This window comes from Empidonax traillii, unplaced genomic scaffold, assembly GCF_003031625.1.
Source record: "Empidonax traillii isolate 1590-97213 ecotype Southwest subspecies unplaced genomic scaffold, ASM303162v1 scaffold33:size3420811, whole genome shotgun sequence".
NCBI lineage: Eukaryota > Metazoa > Chordata > Aves > Passeriformes > Tyrannidae > Empidonax > Empidonax traillii.
This window is the reverse complement of record NW_020955226.1, coordinates 1,456,395-1,478,675: the sequence shown is the minus strand read 5'-3', so window position 1 is coordinate 1,478,675 and position 22,281 is coordinate 1,456,395. Positions and strand designations below refer to the sequence as shown.

The 22,281-nt window shown below is 35.7% G+C and overlaps 2 protein-coding genes across 3 annotated transcripts in view; both read left to right on the top strand.

The window, feature by feature from the left end:
• Positions 1 to 2,907, top strand: part of SCN1A (sodium voltage-gated channel alpha subunit 1) — a 91,931-nt gene extending 89,024 nt beyond the window's left edge. Inside the window, exon 28 of the mRNA XM_027911473.1 lies at positions 7 to 2,907. Within this exon, the coding sequence (XP_027767274.1) occupies positions 7 to 840 (834 nt within the window). The 3' untranslated portion in view covers positions 841 to 2,907. The remainder of the gene's footprint in view (positions 1 to 6) is intronic.
• Positions 2,908 to 4,430: 1,523 nt separating this feature from the next.
• The window catches only part of TTC21B (tetratricopeptide repeat domain 21B), a 33,550-nt gene continuing 15,699 nt past the window's right edge, over positions 4,431 to 22,281 (top strand). For both annotated transcript variants that reach the window (XM_027911498.1, XM_027911499.1), the window contains exons 1-18: positions 4,431 to 4,764; positions 4,991 to 5,120; positions 6,060 to 6,170; positions 6,735 to 6,901; positions 9,130 to 9,252; positions 10,691 to 10,848; positions 11,245 to 11,329; positions 12,833 to 12,931; positions 13,513 to 13,705; positions 14,620 to 14,717; positions 15,227 to 15,427; positions 16,267 to 16,396; positions 16,842 to 16,999; positions 18,303 to 18,527; positions 19,085 to 19,323; positions 19,631 to 19,703; positions 20,687 to 20,797; positions 21,701 to 21,839. In XM_027911498.1, the coding sequence (XP_027767299.1) occupies positions 4,465 to 4,764; positions 4,991 to 5,120; positions 6,060 to 6,170; positions 6,735 to 6,901; positions 9,130 to 9,252; positions 10,691 to 10,848; positions 11,245 to 11,329; positions 12,833 to 12,931; positions 13,513 to 13,705; positions 14,620 to 14,717; positions 15,227 to 15,427; positions 16,267 to 16,396; positions 16,842 to 16,999; positions 18,303 to 18,527; positions 19,085 to 19,323; positions 19,631 to 19,703; positions 20,687 to 20,797; positions 21,701 to 21,839 (2,740 nt within the window). In that variant the 5' untranslated portion in view covers positions 4,431 to 4,464. The remainder of the gene's footprint in view (positions 4,765 to 4,990; positions 5,121 to 6,059; positions 6,171 to 6,734; positions 6,902 to 9,129; positions 9,253 to 10,690; positions 10,849 to 11,244; positions 11,330 to 12,832; positions 12,932 to 13,512; positions 13,706 to 14,619; positions 14,718 to 15,226; positions 15,428 to 16,266; positions 16,397 to 16,841; positions 17,000 to 18,302; positions 18,528 to 19,084; positions 19,324 to 19,630; positions 19,704 to 20,686; positions 20,798 to 21,700; positions 21,840 to 22,281) is intronic.

Sequence of the window (22,281 nt, the reverse complement as noted above, 5' to 3'; positions counted from 1 at the left end):
GGTTTGCTCGCCCCAATCCTGAACAGTGGGGAGCCCGACTGTGACCCTAACAAGGCTCATCCGGGGAGCTCTGTGAAAGGTGACTGTGGCAACCCTTCTGTTGGGATCTTTTTCTTTGTCAGCTACATCATCATCTCCTTTCTGGTAGTGGTGAACATGTACATTGCTGTGATTTTGGAGAACTTTGGTGTTGCTACCGAAGAAAGTGCTGAACCTTTGAGTGAGGATGACTTTGAGATGTTCTATGAGGTCTGGGAGAAATTTGATCCCGATGCAACACAATTCATGGAATTTGAGAAACTGTCTGATTTTGCAGCAGCACTTGAGCCTCCTCTTCATTTACCCAAACCAAACAAAGTGCAGCTCATTGCGATGGATCTGCCCATGGTTAGTGGTGACAGGATTCACTGCCTTGACATCCTGTTTGCTTTCACAAAGCGTGTTTTGGGGGAGAGTGGAGAGATGGATGCCCTCAGAATACAGATGGAAGATCGGTTTATGGCATCCAATCCTTCAAAAGCTTCCTATGAACCAATTACGACTACATTAAAAAGAAAACAGGAGGAAGTATCTGCTGTTATTATCCAGCGTGCTTTCAGACGTCACCTTTTAAAACGAACAGTAAAACAAGCCTCCTTTATCTATAACAAAAACAAAACCGAAGGAGGGGCTGATCAGGGTATGAAAGATGAAATCCTTATTGACAAGTTAAATGAAAACTCATTTACAGAGAAAACTGATATAACTGCATCAACAGCAGTTTGTCCACCTTCTTATGATCGTGTAATGAGGCCAGTCAAAGAAAAGCATGAAAAGGAAGATAAAGATGGTCAGAAATAAAAATCATAGATGTGCAAAATAGTTCATAGCCTGTAAGGATCATGTGTTTATGTCAACAGGACTCCTGAAGGAGGTCTATGCCAAACTGACAGTTTTTACAAATATACTGTACACTAAAGGTCAGTGCCTATTAAAAGACAGTGACCCCTTGTCAGTGACTGTGACTGTGATAAGAGGAAACAACTGTGACAGGAGGTTACTGTTCTCACTACCAGCTGACACTGCTGAAGAGGAGAGAAAAAATGGCTACACAGACTGTAGGGACCAGTTAAAGGGGTGCAAAACCAAGTCTTTGTGTGTTTAGCATAAAACAATATGGTAACTGTATCCACTGTTTGCATTTCAACTGCCACATACTTCATATTTTTACAAAATCTGTGTTGGTGGATTCATCTTGTTTTTATTCATATGTTGTTTATTATATGTGACTATTTTTGTAAATGGGGCTTCTGTTGGGGAAAGGGATTAAGTACACCTTTACAGGTACAAGGGCCAGATGTTCTATTATACAACTAATATACACAAAGAAATTATCTGCATGAAGGCATGCTGCACTTATAGATCATGCATGAAAATAACATTAAGTCACAAAGAAAAACAGGGTTTTTAGCATAGTGTTTTCAGAAAGGAATAACAGATTTTGAGGTGCTTAATCAATGTATTCATGTTGTATCATCTCCAAACAAGTCTTGGTATGCCTGTAAAGTCCCCTACAACTCACAAGAATAGTAGAGATGGTTTATTTTTTGCACAAACCATTAAGTTTCAAAAAGTGCAAACTTCTTTCTAGGTCTGGAGTCACAGATTTTGTCTTAGTCAAATGTCTTTCTGCATACAAATACGAAATGAATCTGCCTCAGCCCTCCAAATTGATCAAAAGGAGCCCTTTATAAAGTTGTTCTGCTTTATCCTGCAGTATTGTTTAGCCATCTTCAGCTCTCAGTAAGGTTGATGTTGTTGTACACGTTAACGAAAAGCCCTCTGCTATGTAAATAATAATTTTTAACCTGTGGTGCATGTTTGAGCAAACAGATAATGACTTCAGCACATTTATTGCATCAAATATGTACCACAATAAGTGTAGTGTGCAAGCGTTCAACAGGTAAAATTACGTATTATCTACCATTATAGATAGTTTGGATGCAATCAATGCATGTTTATATTGCCTATGCTGCTGTTCCTTTGACTGTCCAGGATTCTTAAACATGGAAAGCCATACATCTGAGCTAAGTGAAATAAACAAGACCTCATTCCTCCATACCATTAAGCAATATTTTGCAGCTATTTAGGAGCTTATTTGTTTTACATTTCTGAATTTTCAGTGAAAAGCATATAGTGTATATCCAAACTGTACAGACATGTTGAAAATTACTAAACCTGTTGAAAATAATGTTAGGATTTTATAAGCAAATATAAATACTGTAAAAATCATTTTATTTTATTTTTCAGCATTATGTACATAAAACAAGAACTGAATTTTATCTTCAGGTTGATGTCACACCATTTTTGTTACTTTTTGTCCATAACACTTTTTCACCGAAGAACTCCAGAGAACAAGATACAACTAAGTGAATGGATAGCTGTAGGTTCTTATTTTTACAGTATTTGCCAACATGTCAATACTTTCTGCAAAGTAAGTTCATAATTTGCTTCTAAAAACTAAGGTTTTTTGCAGTTGGGAAATGGTCTAAAGTTCAAACTGAATGTCTAAGCAGTGCCTGCATTCATAAGTTTTCAGATACAACCTTTCTTTCACAGAATCCTTAATCTTTTCTCATAGTTACTCACAGATTTTCTTTTATATTCATGCTGCACTAGAACAGCTTAAAATGTTATCTAGGGTCCACAATATTTTTTCACAAAGAGAAAGTAGCAAAATTGTATAATCCAACACATCAGGACATTTTATGTTTCTTACACAGGAAAATTAAATATAGATTACTTTTATTAAAATTAACTAACTCTGTATTAGTGAACTGCATGCAGGAAAATGCTACTATTACCCTAACTGATGCTAAAGAACATTATTAATGCGCCAAAATAATAAAGATTACATTTTTTATTGTATTTTTCTTTTCTCTTTATTATCTGACATTAATATAAAAACCATGGAATGAGAGGGTACTGAAAACCTTTACAGCCATACTGTTCTTTCACAAGCAAATCCTTAGGACTTGCTTGGCTTGTTAGTCACCAACTAGGAATTTCTACTTCAATGTATGTTAATGAGCATGGTGATTCTGCACATATCAATGGTTCTGCCCCGAGTGACCTCATAACTTCAGACTTCATACAGCAGCCCCATGCAGTGGGGTACGACAGCTGTGCTGTGTGTGTCCCGTGAGGCTCACAGCATTTACAGAAATGAGAATTGAGCATTCACGAGTATGCAAAGAGAAAAGGAGTATTGAAAATCGTACTGGATACATCCCCCAACTTGGATTAAGAACCAGTTCATTCCTGATGGCTACTGTTCACAAACAGGGTAGAGAGCATCATGTACTCAAGTGCATTTCTAAAAAAAGGTGAAACAGAGTTGGGATGAAGAACCACTGGTCTTTTCCTCAGGAATTTTAAGAATCTGTCTCAAAGCACCATGTTCCTAGAAGCAATCATTTGTAGATACTGAAAGGGAAAAATGCAAATGCTGCTGGAAATTGAGGCTCCTCGTTGTTCTTTATCAATTGCTTCAGTGAATTTCTGAAAATATTCATTTTAATGTTTACATAATTTTATATTGCATTTCCCTACAATTTACAATGAAAACACTCAAAGGTGAATACTGAACTTAGTATAAAACCAGTTTATGAGCAATTCAGTCTGTGAGCTTGCTCAGTGGCTAATGCAGAAATAAAATTTTATAGCATCTTCCCTGAAAATCATCAAAAGTCATTTGCGGGAGGGAAATGTTTCTCCTTCAAATTGTTCTTAAATGCATTATGAATTAAAAAAAGGTCTAAGACTTTGATAGAAAAGCCTAAGTATCAAAATAAAAAGATAAGTATTTTCAGATTCATATGTAGACAAGAAATGTCTTAGAAGTTTACCTTTAAAACTATGTAAAAAAACCCCGTTGTTTTTCATGCCACTTTTAGGTTTTAAATGTTACCGAAGCCAAAATGTTGCTTCAGAACAAGTCAAGCATAACTTAAACAGAAAATTCACAGGATTGTCTGGGCCAACAAGAAAACCAAATATGCTTACATGGTGCTTCTTTTGTCTCCTTCCTGATGAGGGGTTAAGAAGGGTGTGATGGAGGAGTGACAGGCGGGGTGGACTTGCTAGCTAGGAAAGCTCACTCTGAGCGCTCTCTGCTGGAAGAGTCAATCAGCTTCTCCTACAGCCTGAGCGCAGAATGGGTTCTGTTCTTGAACTGGGTGGCGTTCCTGACGGCTTTCCTGTTGGACGGAAAGCGCACCCGTTCCAAAGGAACGCCGTTTAGCAACTTTTGTTCCTGGTGTCTAGAAATTATGGCTGAGGATGCTTTCACCTCCAGAGGAAAATCCGAAAAACGAAAAGGGGAGGAGGGGAAAGCGACCTTTCTGTATCGGATTTTATCCTATTGCTATTTTATTTCTGAGAGAAGTGTCACGTAACTCGGAGTGCTCAGGGTTGAGTCACATTATGAAACCTATAGAGGGTGGGCCACTTAGCCGTTCAACCCAGAAAAGCAAGAAAACAATCAAATTCCCGAAGCTCCCATCCAGCATTCCGGCTGCCACCACTCCCGAGGGACAGCCGGCGGCACGGCCCACCCGCCGACAAGGGGCGCAACGGACACATTCCGCCCGCATCCACAAGTTTTTCTTCCCGTGCCTCTCCCGCCTCCTTCTCGCCCAGGCCAATGGCAGTTCGCCGCCCTCGCCCTTCCGGAGCCGCCCCCTCCGCCGCTGGGTAGCAACCATGGACGCCGAGGTGCAGCAGGTGGGTGCTGCCCCGCCCCGCCCCGGGGGAAGGAGCGGCTGGGAATGAGAGACGGAGCGGGGGCGGCCGGGGGAGCCGGGGCAGGAGGGCGAGCGGCCGGGCTGGGGCTGGGGCTGGGGCTGGGGCTGGGGCTGGGGCTGGACCGGGCGGTCGGCCGGCGCGGTGTCCCCGGGGCTGCCCTGGGTGAAACGGTAGCACGAGTGACCCACAGCCGCTCCCCCCGCAGGCGCTGCTCAATTACTACTGCCAGGAGGGGCGATTCCAGCACGTCCGGGCAGCGGCGGACGAGGCTCTCGGGCGGCTGGGCAGCGACCCCGTGCTGCTCTTCTACCGGGCCTACGGCGCGCTGAGGGCAGGTAATGCGGGATGCGGCCGCCACCGCCCGAAACGCTGGACGTCCTCGCCTCACAAAACTCAATCTTTAGTCAGCTGCATAGGGAAAAGCAACATTACAGAGTCTGAGTGTTTTCCATGTTGAGGAAATCACCGGTGTGTCGTGATCTATCACCGCTCCTCCCCAGTTTAAATGAAATTGATCTAGATTACATAGTGCATGGGTCAGGTAAATGGGTTCCCTAAGGGAATTTGAGCCCTGCCCAAATGCATGCAGTATTCGATCACAAAGTCATTCCCGTGTCCCAGCTAATAGCTCTCCCTTCAAAGCAGCTAAATCTAATTCTCTTGTATTGTCTGCCTCCGGGGAGCTGACAGCTCATACCTATTGGGGAAATCTCTGTGTACATTAAACTCTTCTGAGATGTTTATTTAGCTATATTTGCATTTCAAGGATGTCACAGGATATTAACAAATAACCCAAAGTGGCAGAGGGCTGTGGGAGGATCTAGGAAGGTGTGCTGATTTTGAGGTAGTGTATCTGTTCCCAAACTCACAGGTGTTTTTTATTTGTGTTACAATCATATAATTTTTCAAGATACTGTCTATCCTATTGGTATTCAAAATATTCACACAAGCAGAAAAAAAATCCTGGCTATATAAAGAAACAGGACCAAAAAGAGCTGCTCAGTGCCCTGTATGAAGAAAATAATAAATAGGATTTTCATCTTTATGGCGGTTGGCAGAACTAGCACGTAAGTCCTTTCAAGTTCTCTGCATCGAGATGCTGTTTTCTTTCTTGTGTCTGTTTGAAACACGCACAAAGAAGTGAAAGTGGATGTGTGAATAATAAACAAAAGCATGGAATTAAAAATAGGAAAATTTAAGTCAGATTGATGTTTGATGTTGATATTCTTTGTCTTGAAAAGTGTTATAGCTTATTCTGCAGTTGTTTTCCCTAGGTGATGTCCAAGAGGGTATTCGACAGCTGGAGTCACTTAGAAACAAACCGGATGTGTCACTTTGTACAGTGATGGCTCTGATTTATGCTCATAAAAAGAGCCCTAATCCAGGTATGCTTACTAAAACATGCTGCTTCTGTTTTAAACAGCTCTGTGTTAAAGGCCTGAGACTTGTTGGCTAATTCTGCCCTAATTTAAAAAGATATACTCCAGCTTTGCATTTGTTATAGGATTTGCTACTGAATTGAGGGACACTTACAAGATGGTAAACAAAAATCAAACCACAAAACTCTGAAGAGTAAGAGTGAACGTTAAAATAAAACACTCAAGTCTGATTTATCCACCATGATGAAAAAATCTTTGAAGGAAAAAAAATTGAATCAATCTTTCAAGTTTCCCTGGCCATACAAATTGAGAAAAAAAACTTTGTGAATCTTGGTATTCCTTTCTCCAATCTAAAAACTGGGACTTCCCATCAAGTGTGTTGATGGGAACCCTCTTCTGCCTTTTCCATCCATAACTGATAAATATTTTTAATTGTGAGGTATTGCAAATGTGTTTATTGATGTACAATAAAGAAAAAAGTGTTTGCTTAGGAAGACCTTGGCTTATATGCTGCTCTTTTGTAGTATTTTGAGGGGCTATCAATAAGAGCTCTGAATAAAACCCTTTCAGATCGAGATGCTATTCTAGAGTTGGATGCAAAATTGAAGGAGCAGCGTAAAACAGCAGGACAGAAGGCTCTCTACTATGGTGGCTTGTTTTTGTGGCATCTTGGTCGTGAGGACAAAGCCCGAGAATATGTTGATAGAATGATCAAAATTTCTGGTGGTGGTAAAGAGGTAACTGTTTCTTTCCTATGTAAAATATTGATAGGGCCATGTATACTGTGAAGCTTGACTTTAATGCATTAATGCTATTTGAAGGTTAACTATTTTCTGTTCTAGTACTTTCTTAATAATGTCATAAATTCATTTAACACAGCTGAGTAAATTCCCATAATAATTTTCTTGTCCGCCAAGTATTTGTTTTTACTTAGTAAATAATAAATAATGGCTTAATAAATGGAAAAAAAATCATTTAATAAATGGAAATAATACCTACTTAAGCCAGTATTGTTACTTGATACTGAGTATCATAATTCCTAGCAAAAAAATAAGCATGATAGTCTCACTAGAGGGAGACAATCTGTTTTGAATCTGAAGACTCAAAAATACCCAGAGGATTGCGGATTTAAATTTTCAGCAGTTGTTAAAGGCTGACTTTGCCTAGGGTTCTACTGATTTTTTTTAAAGAAATATGTTTAACTGTTGTATGTAGCAATGTCTTCTGCATTATATACAGACATCAAAATTCACTAGAATCTTTAATCTCTAAAGTGGTTTGTGAAAACTTAGTGTTATTTTTTTTTAAGGAGGTATTAGCTTTAGCTCAAGCAGAGAAACAAAAAATTGGGGAGTTTTTGTAGTCCAGCTTTTTGAGGCAGAGCTGTCAGAACTGAGTGCCTAATTGTTCTCTTAGGACACTACTATTAAACACAAATGTTGCTTGTGAGTTGTCCCACTATGTGGTTCATTACGTTGCTCAATTTGTAATTTACAGTTTTATGGTTGATACAGTATTACATGGGTTAGAAATGTGCACCTATTCTAGACATTAATTTGTGACATTATGAATTAAGTAATGGCTTAGCTTTTCAACTAACACTGATTAATAATTACAATTGGAAGTTATTTTAAATTATTAACGCATACTAATTAAGAAATAATTTATTAATAATGAAGAAATAATTATGGACACCACAGAGCATTAATATGTTAATTTCTAAAAAGACTAAGAATAGGTCATTTTGGTGAAATAGCAGTATTTATGACTTTGCTTATTGAACTTGTAGTAGTTGGTTTTTGTTCTTAAGAATTTGGCAATGTTGCTTAGCAGTAAATATTTCCAACTGAAGTATTTAATAATATTTGAATTCGGTAATTTATTTTTTTATAGATGGAAAAGTACATTAATATTTAAATATATAGAAAATAGTTTTCCTTTTTTTACGTTCAGTTATGCTTATCTCTTTTTTTTGTTTGGCAATACAAAGTTATGTGTACTTCAGATTTTTTTAGAGGTTGTTCAGGGTGCTTAACCTTGGTGAAATGTAATTTGCTTAGTATATACAGTTTGTTTTCATAAGATACTCTGTGTACTCCTTGTATAGAAGTACGATAATTGCCTTTCTTTAAAAAAATGCTCAAGTATATAAAGTTCAGACAGTTTCTGTTGCATAACAAAATCATGACCCTGAATGTTAGCGGTTACAAAATATGGCTCTTCTGCTAACCTTTGAGTTTCAAATACAAGACTCACTTCTTTAGGTTATTAAAGAGCTAGTGATATTTTGTATTTTAAATTTTTGGTTTGATGCCAGTTATAATTTGGTTAAATAATTCAGCAATTCAAAATAGATTTGATTTACTTAAGTTACATTTAGGGTCTGGAACACAGAAATAAAATTCATAATTACAAGTAAAATTTCTTCAATGAAAAGACACATTTCACCTTTAAAAGTGGTTGTTTTGTTTTGTTTTTTAATAATACTGTTGAAGATTTTGGAAATGTCAGATTTTTGACCTTCATACACAAGTTTTTCTTAGTCAAAAAGTAGAAGAAAAACCCCAAGCTTCTTACTTTCTTCAGCACCCATATGTTTCTCTGTGTCTTATATAAGCAAAATCTTAAGAAAACATTGCACAGAAATGTTTGCAGAAGATATTCTGTCTAATATGATCACTTTTGTAAGGTTTTATTCTGTCTGCTGAGCATGTTAGACTAGTTCAGTGCCATCGGGGGTTTTTTTAATCCTGTGAGTAAATACACTATATGTTTAATTTAACACCGGAATGAATTACTAACATTTTAGGTTATGCTATAGACTGATTATAATTATATATATTCTAAATAATGTACATACTCTTAAATCCTGTTTTATATTTAGGTCACTTCTGCTTATTGTATCTAGGATAGTTTTTTTTACTGCCTATTTAGTGAAGAATTCCAATTTATATTTTGTTTTCAGGGGTTAATCTTGAAAGCATGGCTTGATCTCACCTGTGGGAAGGAAACTCATATTAAAAAAGCTGTGAAATACTTTGATGAAGCACTGCAGGAGGGCAATGATGTTTTTGCACTGCTTGGTAAAGTAAGTGTACTTCATGATTTTAACTCTTCCTAAATGTCATATTAGTCTTGTAGAGTGATTAGAAAGATGCTGAGAAGAGTTGCCTATAGTGAACTTATCCAAGGTATAGAAATATAGCTTAGATCATAACAGGTACTTCAGTGTCCATTAGACACCTGTGTAAAAAAGAAAGGTATAGATTAAAAACAGTCAGTTTAAATGTATATTGAGGTTATGACTTTACTATGTACACAAGAAAACCCTTTTAGTCTTTTATTTTATGTACAAAATGAGGTTTCAAATCACCTGAAAATGTAAAAATAAGTATGATCTCTTCCTTTTTGCATGGGACACCTATGCACATTACAGAATTGCTGTGATCCATGGCAAAAAAGTAGTAATTAAACATTGTAAAGTGATCTTTTGTGAACATTGTTACCACTCCTTTTTTAGTTGTCATGAGTCTGTTTCAAGCGTTTATTTTGATTATATTTCCTTCAAGGAATGAATTGTCTTCTTCACACATTTTTCTGTTTCAGAGCATATTAGTTTGTTTATATCATCAGACATTGTTACTCATTGACATAATGTTTGTTTTGTATTCTAAGCTAAATGCAGAAAAAAATTGTTCAATGAATATTAAAAAGATAAAGTTCAGGAGAGGATGCACAATGGTATCTAGTCAGGTGTGTGTGTTTGGTTGCATGTGGACCATTGAATTAGATTAACAGTATATGTGAAATTTAGTTACTGCAATTAGATTTTAGACAGATAGCTATCTTTCTAGGGCTTAAGAAATTAACTCTTAGAACTACTGTGTCTGCACCGTTTCTGTCTTAAAAAGATGAAATAAAATGGCAAAAATGGAACATGGTAAGTAAATTTAAAGCATCAAAACAAAACAAGGTTGAAGTTCTGATTTCTGCTTGAATTAATTTAAAACTGTGATGCTTGACATGAAGTAATTTTGTATTTAGAGCACCCTGTAAATCGTTTTACAGTTTAAAAATTGTTAATTCTGGCAACAACAACTGTTCCCTGCGGAGTGTGGGTTTTTACAGGGTTCATACCTCAGGACTTGAAAAAATATTTCATTAGCGGGTTGTGTTAAATATCCTAAAATTGTGGGACACTTAATACAAAGTTGTTTGAGAACTTATACTAAAACAATTTTAGGCTTCAGCTACACCTGTCTTTTTCTTGCTTGCAACTGACTAGTATGTTGTGAATGCTGCAGTTACCTGTTAGAGAGTGCTTACCACAGGCACACACCCCAGGCTTTGCACATCAGCATTGGATTCGTGAGTATGTCTAGTTGGGGTGGATACTGAGGTAAAGCTATTACTTAAGAAAAGATTTCTCTCTCACTAGCTCTTTTTCCTGGTTTCTGTATGAAAGAATCTTCTCAGCTGTTGTTGAGTGTATAGGTTGTTGATACGGCTTCCCTTCCTTCCATTAGGCACAGTATTTTGAGGTCCGACAGAATTATTCCGGAGCTCTGGAAATTGTGAACCAGATAATTGCAAACTTCCCAAACTTCATTCCCGCCTTCATAAAGAAAATGAAGCTACAACTAGCCTTGCAGGACTGGGAGCAGACAGTTGAAACAGCACACAGGTTGAGTATGAAGTAGCACATCACTAAATTGTTTTCTTGCCCTGTTTACACTCTACAGACTCTTAGAAACAAAAGTAGATAGGTTTTCATTCATTTTTAATGAATATGAATTAGTTAAATCAGTTTTTTAAAAATGAATTTTAAGTAAATTAAGTTTTATTAGAACCCAGCCTTGCAATTCTGTGAGGATACTGCATCAATACATGAATCAATTAGGGATGGAAAAGGGCCTTTCTTGAGATAGGCATGAAGTAAGAGCTGTCCTTTCAGTTGAGAGCCATGATGTAAAATGACTGTGCATTACAAGTTATCTATTCTTATTTTAGGATAAAATAGATGATTGAATAAAAGGTTTTTGTTTTGGCTTCTTCACATTCATTTTTTATTTGGCTTTAGACTACTGCAGAAAGATGCCCTCAATTTAGAAGCCATAAGAATGGAGGCCCTGCATTATCTGTGCAGGGAAGGAAATATAACTGAGGTGAGTCTTCTTATTAGCAGAATGTTGAGCACAACACAGCTTTTGTAGGGACTAGATGCGACATGCACTGTCTTCTTTAGGTCTTCTCCTCATATACTTTTGTCTGGTTCTGTGCTTCTTATCTGCAGAAGGAGTATATTCACCTATTCTAACTTGAATGGCTGCTCTAGCTTATCCTTGGGTTGTTTTCTGGATGCCAAGGAAAAGAAAATTTTTAACTCCATCTTTCCAGAAAATAGGTATCAAGCCAAACAGAAGTCTCCACTAGACAATTAATTGAATCATGTTGTTTTGAATCAAAGCAAGCTTTTTTTTTAAAATGCTCTTTTATTGTAAGTCTTCCATTATTTTTAAGTATTTTATTAATTGAAATAAGGGAAATAATGAGGTCTTCTAGTAATAGAATTTTGTAAGCAGGTCACGGTTAGTTATCAACAGTCTGTGATGTTAGATTGTATCTCCTGTGTTTTTTCACCATTTTTTGACAATTACTGTTTGGTTTTTTCAGCTCTAAGAATTCTACAAACTTTCTTCTACTCGCAAGATTTTTTTTTTTTTTTTTGCACAGGGCCATATGCATGTATTTTGTACATATGGTGCTTGTACCATTTTTCTGTAAATTTTAAAATACTTGATCTAAATTGTCACCAAAAAAACATTCAATATGTTTTCTTGTTATGCAAAAAATACTGGTATAATTTACATGGAGATTTAGCAAAAAATGTGTTTTCAGTGTGTTGTAGGACTTTTCAAGTTCTAGAAGAAAAGGTATTTTAGGTTGTTTAACACATTTTCAGTTATTTAAAGAACCCTGTCGTTTGTCTATTTATAATCAAGTTTTACTTATGTAGTCATGTGAAATGTGGACAAACAGTAAGAATTGCCAACTCTAGTGAATCTGTCCAGGAAAGAAACTTGCTGAACATAGTAGAGTGTAAGCTAAAGATTCTGGGGTAAAATGTCACTTGTGACTAAGAGCCACATCTAGGGAAAAATTTCAAGGCCTGATTGGATTTAAACATGTTTCAGGTGCCTGCATCTAAAATCATATTAAAAAATTCTGTGTACCTTGTTATTATAAGCCTAGAAAATCACCTTAGGTGTTTTGAGAAACTGATGCTGAAAGTCTGAGCACCTGGAAGTGCTCTATTTTTGAGCATGTGTGTCCATACCACAGCGAAGCTCAGACAGGATTCACTGGTCAGATTTCTCAGACTGTCTTCCTTTGCGGGACTCTTGTTTTTTATCAGACTTAGCTCAAGTCTTTCACTTATTTTAGAGCATGGCTAGAGGACACATGATCTGATTTATTGTTACTTTACTACTCCAGAGTATTTTCTTAGGATTTCTAAAGTCTTAACTCCTAGTCCTGAAAACTTCTGAATTTAAATTTCAATGTATTATTCCTCAGTAAAAATGTGGCTAGTTTTTAGTGAAAACTGTTCAATTTTCCTAATCTGTTAATTCTCTCTATTACTTATTTATATTTCCTTTCTCTCCAAGGCTTCAGCAAGACTGGGAGACCTAATTAAAGCACTGGATAGGTTAGAACCACATAATTCTCAGCTCTTCTGCAAGATGGCTTTAGCTTTCAGTAGAACAGTGAGTATGTTGTTTTTGTTTTTCCCTAAGCAGCATGCAACTATCTATATATCCTGTTTTTTGTTTTATTTTCTGGTAGGCAGATGTTAAATGTCTACTAAAAAGTAGGAGATTGCAGACAAATGCAATAGATTAACTCATGTAGCCTTTGGTATCCACATTCAGTATGAATTACAGTACTGAAGCCATCTCATTCCAAAAATGGTTTTACTGCCTACTTTTAAATTAGAAACAGGTTTCCAGTGAAAATATTCAGATGTCCACCAACGATGTCCTTTATGAAGGAAAGTGACAATCACATAGCCTTGAAATTGAAGGTTTCTTTAGTCTCTCTGTTTATCAGAAATGCTGCTAAGGAAGCATTCAAAGCAACTATCCACTATTCTTTATTGTATAGCATTGTATATTTATGTTTGAATCCATCCACCACTTTAATGCCACTGTTTTCATAGAATTACTACAGATTATATTATTTTTGTATGAGATGATGTTGTCTCAACTGCTACAGTATGTTCAGCGTTTTTCTAATTGAATCTGAAAACTAAGAAAAGCTTAAGATTTAAAGATTGTTTTACCATTAGTGTGGCCGGAACCAGCTCATCCTTCAACATACAAAAACCTTAGTTGAAAGAGCATTTGATCTGGAATCTAACAATGCAGAATTTGCTACTGAACTTGGCTACCAAATGATTTTACAAGAGAAAGTGAAGGAAGCTTTAAAATGGTACAAGACCGCTATGACACTTGATGAAACAAGTGTTTCTGCACTAACTGGTAAGGTCTTAAACTTTATTTTACTGACAATGCTTTTTTGATCAAGTTTTCCTACTGCTGCTGCTAGGAAAATCCAGAACTATTGGAACAGGAGCACTGGGCTGTACTTTCAGATTCATGTTGTGCTGTCTTCCCTGTAGAAATAGTTTCTCCTCACTGGATCTGTCTTTTGGTCTTCCTTTTTGAAAAGTGAATCTTTCCTGACAGAACTCTCAAAGTAGTGTTAGGAACAGACGTGTCTGTATTTTATTTATTTATTTTATTTCTGTAGTTCCTAGAAACTAGAGAAATCTTAGGCACTACAAAAATTAAAAAATCAAGGGCAGTTGATAGAACAGGCTGTCCATATCTACATTCATAGATGTCCAAATTAGATTGAAAAACATAAAGTCAAAGCATCATACTTTGCATGCATGTTACATGAAAAAAAACAAACCACTTTGTAAAACAAAGTCCCATTGCTGTCAAGAAAATGGAAAGCAAAATATGTCATATTTGCTTGGCAGGTTTTCCCCTGTATGACTATGCCATTGCCTTAAACAGTATGAAAAATTTAGGTGGTGGGAGCAGTTTGTGTGTGTGATTGGAGGTGTGTCTGTGTTTTCCTTCTTGTACTTGTTCTGAATGTAGAAGCTAAACTTTATGGTGCTTCTGCATAGTCTAGAACCAGTTGAACGTTTACTGTTTCAAACCACTTTATAGCGTTTCCTGTATTAATGTATCAATCATGTATCATCTCCCCTAGGTTATTCTAGGTATGTAAAATTTGCATTACCTTAAGTCTTGATCCATTCTTTCTTCTCAAGTCACCGCTTTATGAAGAGGTTGAGGAGAGGAAAAGTTAATTCTGGCAAACAAAGCATGTGCTTGACTAGGAAGATGAATTGGCAATAAAGTCTTTAAATATGTTACAGGAATTATCCGTTGTCAGCTCATACAAGGACAATTAGAAGACGCAGAGCAGCAGTTGGAGTTCCTTAATGAAATTCAACAGTCCATTGGGAAATCTGGGGTAGGAGACATCTTTCTTCACTAAAATACTTTGATTACAATCTCAACTCTGGTCTACTAGCTATTACATGTTCTGTATTTCAGTCACTCGTGCAGAGCATTTTTAATTTAAACTATTAAATCTAAGTTTCAGTTTTTCTCCCTAAGTAATGTATTCCCTAACTTTGCAACGCAAGTCTGTTTGCTTGCAGAGCAAAACCATCATTGCTTTCCAGCAGTGCTTTACCTCTTAAGATAAATTTGAAATGTCAAGGAGGTGGAGATATTAATTATTTTCAGTATTTTGTGCTGAGACAAATTTAGAGCTTCTTGCACAAATTAAAGGAATGAATTGATATCATAATCATCAGTGCCCTTTACAGTGAACATACTTAAATGTCTTACAGTATTCCAAAATATAAAGAAGAAATGGCTAACATTAATAATTATTTAGTATTTTATGAGTAACAGATGAATGTGTTTGGAATATGGAGAATGTCCGGGGCTTTTCCTGTTGTTTTTTTTCTGTAGGAATTATCTTTCTTGCGTGCAGTCCTTGCCATGAAAAAACATAAGAGACAAGAAGAAGTTATTGCCTTATTAAATGACGTTCTGGATACTCACTTTTCATCTTTGCATGGATTTCCTCTTGGTGTGGAATATTTTGAAAAACTAAACCCTGATTTCTTGCTGGAAATTATGAGAGAATACCTTAACTTTTGTCCAGCACAGGTAAGGAGCTGTAGATCACATCTGTCTGAAAATGGGAATTATTTCATTTTGAGACCAATTAATCAGGAAGCAAAAATACAGGAAATTTTCCCTCTTAAATTATAAATTTATTTGAAGTAAGAGTTTATTTTAAGATATTTTACCACTATTTAATGAAAGTAAAGATAAAAATACGTCTCTTGTGATATGAGCAAGTTTCAGTAATGGCAGCTGAGGAAACTTGGGATATTTATTTAATGCACTCTGTGTGTCTAGTTATGCTTTCTTAGTATCTCTTTTGAAACTCTAACAACCCAGTGAATAGAGCTATCTCATTGTGAAACTGCGGTGTTCACACTGACCACCCTATTCATGAAATATTTTTGTCATTTTAGGATATTTTTTCAGTATACATATGTTCTTTTTTCATTTCAGTTCATTTTGTGTGTTGGTAAAAATCAGTGGAATATTACCTTTTTGTATTACTTAGGTGGTTAATTTTCTGTGACTGACTTTGTGTGTGCTAGTTTTGGCAACGAAGGCATGTAGAACTTAATAAATTGAATAGAGACCTGACATCTTTAAAGCAGAAACACATTTAAAATTTCTTTAAATAGTGTCTTCCTTAAGTGGATTATTCTTCTGAAATAGCTGGGAGCTGACTTTTGTTGTTCTGTCATTACTGGATTTCTAGCCTAATTATAGAACCTTTCAATAAATATATTTAAGTAGAGTTTTAAAATCTTAAAAGGCAAACAAGTAGCTTTCTATTGTTATCATCTGTCCCACCATCTGTAATAAAATTATAATATTTGAAAGTCTAAAACATCAGTATCATAATTGGTTTTTTTTACTCCTAGCCTGCAAGTCCTGGGCAGTCTCCTTCACCACTTCTCAAGCACTGTACTTCTGTTCTCGAAACTATTGTGAAAACTGTGCCTGGTCTTCAACAAGCTGTCTTTTTAATTGCAAAAGTGAAGTACTTGTCAGGTAATATTTATATGAATGGTTAGTTATCCACCTCTTTATTTTATTAAAGATGAAAAAATAATTTCACACTTTTAAATAATAATGAATATTTTTCTTTCATTTCAGAACACTGTGTTACAGCTAAGGGAAGAATATTTGCACTTGCCTTTTTTTGTAATTTATGAGGGTATCTTAATTGTACAGGCACATAAATATAGCATTTTTTTATCTATTTCTTCCCAAAAAGTTCACTTACTGAATGATTTACAGATGGAACAATGGGAAAATATCATTCCTTTGACCTGCTTTTGATTTCATGTCATAGCCACATAATACTTTGTATATGAATTTAATCACTAAGTGGTGACATTTATTTAAAAAAAAATTGGTAAATAATAAATGTTTTATATTTAACCTCTGCATTTCATATCAACTGTTTTTTGCTTTTCCTTTTTTAACTTTCTAGGGGATATTGATGCAGCCTTTAGTAATCTACGTTATTGTCTGGAAAGGAATCCTTCTTATGCAGATGCACACTTACTGATGGCCCAGGTGTATTTGGCTCAAAACAATACTAAACTATGTTCTCAGTCCTTGGAACTTTGTCTAAGCTACAATTTTGAGGTGAGTTGAACAAAAGAATGAAATAATTTTATTCAGTCAATCATCTGAAGTTGTATGGTTTTGGATCTAATAATTTTCAACTGAACTTTTTATGACTTCCACTACAAATTCAGTATCTAAATGTTTATATGAACATAGTATCTGAATATTTACCGAACAAATGACCATGAGAACGAAACTAATACCATATTACAACATGCTGAAATTGCTTTGATATACAAAAGAAAGAAATGGCAGCTTTTCCTCAAATCCTTACTTAAATATTAAAAATATATGAACAGAATTTGTAATTTCAGACTAACCTTGCAACAGTCTTTAGAAGCCAACACAGAAGAACTTGAAGAGTGATCCGTTGTTGTTTCCTGACTTTTTGCACAGATGTACAATGCTAATGAAAATATGCAAAGATACATGAGGGGATCAGAAGGGGTCTATAGATACTTCTTGACAATTCCTGATGCTTAACACTGTAAGTGTTAAGAGAGTAGCCATGTGCTGTACTGTCTTCCATTAATGTATCATCTTTGTGCATTTTTTCTGTCCCTTCAGGAGCAAATTTTGTAAATTGAGCACTGTATTAAAAAACATTCACTGTTTTGCAGTGTTCCTCACCAGTTTTATTTTATTTATAATACGTTGTAGTATGGGATTTTTGATTTGTTGACATCAGTGGAACACAGTTAGAAACACTGTACACACCACCCATTAGGTCAGAGTTGTGCCAAGTTTCTTGAGACTCCTTAGCTGAAAAGAGATAAACTGCCATTTCTTTGCAAGTATATTCCTGTCTTAGTTTCTTCCTCCAAGTGATATAAGAAAGCTGAAGACTAATACCTAACTGGGAGACACTGAGGTGCTTGTCCCTTCATACACAGTTATATTTCCCTTGTAGACACTTCCTTTTCATGTGAAGTGTGGTTTATGAAGGTGGAGAAAAGGCAGGCAGGACTTGTGCCAAATAATGATTGTATAATTCTTTTAATAATTAGCCTGATAAACAGCAATGTGGGAGATACTTGAAATCCCTTAAGATTCAGTCTAGTTTGAAGTAAAGTTGCAGTGAATGTTTTTCTATCCCGAATTCTCATCATGTAATAGTTTTTCTTTTTTAATTAAAGACTTACTCAATTGCTACTTTGCATACTATGAACATTCTTATATTTTCAAAAGTAAATTATTGAAATTATATATATTTGGAGAAAAAAAGGAACAAAGGCCATTCTTTAGAAAGATGTATTGCAAGGGGTTTTAATACTATACATAAAGTAAAATTTGGAAACTCTTTATCTTATATTTTTTGTAGGTGAGAGAACATCCCATTTATCACTTAATTAAGGCCCAAACACAGAAGAAGATGGGAGAATTGTCAGAAGCTATTAAAACCTTACAGATGGCAAAGAACTTGCCTGGAATGAGAAAAACTACTGCTTCCTCCAAAACAAAAGGAAAAAGTATTGAAATTGATGCAAGTGATCGTGTGTCTGTATTCCTAGAGTTGGTAGAAGCTCATCGTTTGAATGGAGAACCGGTAAGATGGCAAACTTGTTGAGTTGTAAAACACACCTGAAAGCAGCTTTCTCTTGCCATTGACAAAAGAGTCCGTTCTCATTAGTTCAGAATAGAAATCCATCACCAAGAGGACTCGCTTAGTAAAATTTCTAGCACATGAATATCTGACTAAAGAACTTGTACCTTAAATTGTACAGAGGAAAAAAAAACCCACCTGCTTCCAGGTGCTTAATTTTAAGCCTACAAAAACCTTTAATTTTATACTGTTGATGTTCATTTGCTGGGTTATAGATTTCCTGTTTTGTGATCAGAATGCTATTGGCAATATTTTTTGAATCATATCCTTATCTTTGTGTAGCAGCATTCATACTACCAGCAATATCTGCATAAACAGTGGGATACCACATATAAGAATATAAAAATATAAGAGTATAAAAGTGTAAGATATAAAAATATGAGAGTATAAAAATATAAGAGGAGCCGTACAACCATGTAGTTTGGAGGTCATCCAAATAATGGGAAATAAATAATGGGAAATAAATGAGTGTTTTTTTTTTTTTTTTTTATTGTTTACAGCATGAAGCTGCTATAGTACTCCAAGATGCCATTAATGAATTTTCTGGAACTCCTGAGGAGCTAAGAGTTGTGATTGCAAATGCAGATCTGGCAATTGCTCAAGGAGATGTTGAACATGCCTTGACTATGCTCCGAAGTATTACACCTGAACAGCCTTACTTTGTACAAGCTAAAGAAAAAATGGCAGATATTTATCTTCAATATAGGAAAAATAAGAAGTTGTATGCTGCCTGCTACAGGTAAAAGTTTGTGGTGTGCGTATATAGTTTCCTAGGTGTTTAATGATAGCATGGTGAGCTAATTTTTTCTCTCTACTACAATAAATCAGCATTATTTTGTGACCTGAATTCATTTGAGTAAGTGTGGTAACTTTTAAAAGTGTTGATTGAATTCTTACTTTGAAAAGATGTTTCAGATTTTTTTTTGCTTTGTTTTCAGAAATAAAAACTAAAATCTGCAGAGGATAAAATTGTTATGCACTTCTGTTGTTTAGATACCAGTACTGACATGTTAAATATTGAGCAAGGCTTTGTCTTCTGTTTCCAGTGATCTAGTAGAAAAACTGCCAAGTGCTCATACTTTTCTTCTTCTTGGTGATGCATACATGAATATTCAAGAGGTAAGTGCTTGCAAGAGATGAGTGAAGTTTGAGTGTTCGTTGACTTTGTCTGATTGAAGCAGTGTGGTGGGCTGACTCGACTGGTAATTGGCAAACAGAAACTGCTTTAGGATGTAAACCAGACAAATTATTGGCTACAATGTAACTGTTTAAATTCAACCCAAAACTACTAAAAACACATTTCTTCTAGAAACTGTCCAGGTGAAAGTCAAGGAGGGAATTTTATCCAGAAGAACACTGACTTAACAATTATCTAGAGTGAGAGCTAAATTAAAATCAGAAAGGAGCTGAAGATTTAATAGAAGTGTTCTGAAGTTTAGAATAATTCTAGGTAACATGGTTTTCACATTGATGGTTTTTATTTAAAAGTCTTAAATTATATAGTTCTTATACATTTTTTTACATCCTTTCCTTTCTTGGTGAACTGGAAATGTTCCTTGGTATTTGTAGAAGACCAGGTAGTCAAATAGACACAGGAATTTGAAGGATAAAGGCGTAAATTCATATGTTAAAAGAATAGATTGAATTAGGACAAGCAACTGATAATTTAGATTACTAATTTGAGGATCTGTAAGTGATTAGTGATTGTTTATTTATTAGTGTTTGTGTATAATTTGTTTGATCAGCTATAATATGGCTAGAGGAGAGAAATGGATGATCATCCAAGAGTAATACATTTGCCTCTTTGTTAACTAGTGACAAATACTAGTAATAAAATTTCAGTGGAAGAAGAATGAGGTTAATTCCAACTCATTTGTTTGTTAAGTTTCTCTCAGTATTTCGTTTTAGCATGGAAATGTTAATTTACATGGGCTTTATATTTACTGCAATTTTCCAGTGACCATTCTTCTCTCAGAAGTATTGTACCTTATAAAACAGTACTATTTGGCAGTCACTCCTGGAGTTGTTACCAGATTTTGTTTTCTTCATATGCTTTTTATCTTAATCCTTGATTTACGTGTGTTTATATTTTACTGTTGAAGCCTGATGAAGCCATAGAAGTGTATGAGCAGGCCTTGAAGAAAAATCCAAAAGATCCATCTCTAGCAAGTAAAATTGGAAAAGCCCTAATCAAAACACATAACTACTCAAAGGTATTCTATAAGTACTGTATTAGGTTAGTTGGGTGCTGTGTACATTATTGTCAACATGTGGGCTTTGCCTGACAGGTTGGGTAGAAGAAATACTTTACTTCAGGATGCTAAAACAGGCATTTCATCCTGAAAATTAGTTTGTAGATCCCCTTTGATCATCTTGCCGAAGGCACAGTTGGTGAATCCACACATTGGTGGATTCAATCTGCTCAGTTGCAGTTTCTGTGGGTTTGGACCTGCACTCAAAACCACGTTTAATTACTTCTCCATTGACCCAGTTTTGCTACATCTCCTAGCATTAATACTGAGTAGGAGGGTAGTAATAGAATCTTTAGCTTCTTATTGTAGTAGAAACAAACAAACAAAAAAGTTTGGGGAAAACTTGCATAAGCAAATGATTTTACTTGGGCAACCTCAAGCTACTGGAGAGTGTGTTCAAAGTGTGCTTTATGTGTTCAGTGTTATCATTTTCACTAGCTTCTGTTTAGGTCAGTGTGGGGAAAATATTTGTCCTTTTGTACACACTGAAACAAAACTTTATAGCTGTAGTTTGACTGGAATTATACAACTTCAGCAGCTAATGAAAATGTAGCTTAATTGGCAGTGATCATGTCTAAGATAGAATGTGATAACATGGTTAAGCTATGTAAATGCATGCTTATCAGAATGTGGGCTCCAGTTATTCTGTTTGTCTTTAATTCAGCATTACATTTTTGTAAGCCTTGAACTTGCAACTAAATAGCACTGTTTTAATATATTTATTAGAAATTACTCGACTATAAGAGAAATAAAGAAAGTAAAGGAAATTCTTAAGCAACATGTCATTAAATACCAAAGTAACAAGGTTGTTGTCTTTAAGGTTTGTCTTTAAATTATACGCAGATTTTTGCATCTTCCTTTTAGGCAATCAGTTACTATGAGGCTGCACTGAGAAGCGGTGAACAGAATTTCCTTGGCTATGATTTGGCTGAGCTTTTAATGAAACTGAAGCAGTATGAAAAGGCAGAAAAAGTACTTCAGCAAGCTTTAGATCATGAGCCTGGTAGGACTGTTACTAATTCACAGCAAAACATACAATTTCTACTGTTATTTGTGTTTTCTGCATGATTCTAAGAAGTAAAAGAGTTCCATGCGAACTGGTTTTCTTGAGTGTTTCAACTCAGGAAACTATTACGTGTCAAGCACTCTAAACTGAACTTTGCTTACATTTAGGTGTGTTTTGCCAGGACTTTTAAACTTGGAATATCTGTGCTAAATGAAGTCAGTAATGCAATAGCAGAGCTCCGCGCATGCAAGGTTCTCTCTCTTCTGCGCTAACAAATGTTCTGATTCTGAATTGATCAAGTATAGATGAGTCAATCTTGCTGTTAGGGAATGGTTGTTTAGGTGGTAAATACAACCCAGTATCCTGTAGAGCAAAGAGATTGAACTGGTTGAAGATGTTGTTTAGAATCCCCCTGTTACATGTTAGGAATATGAACTTA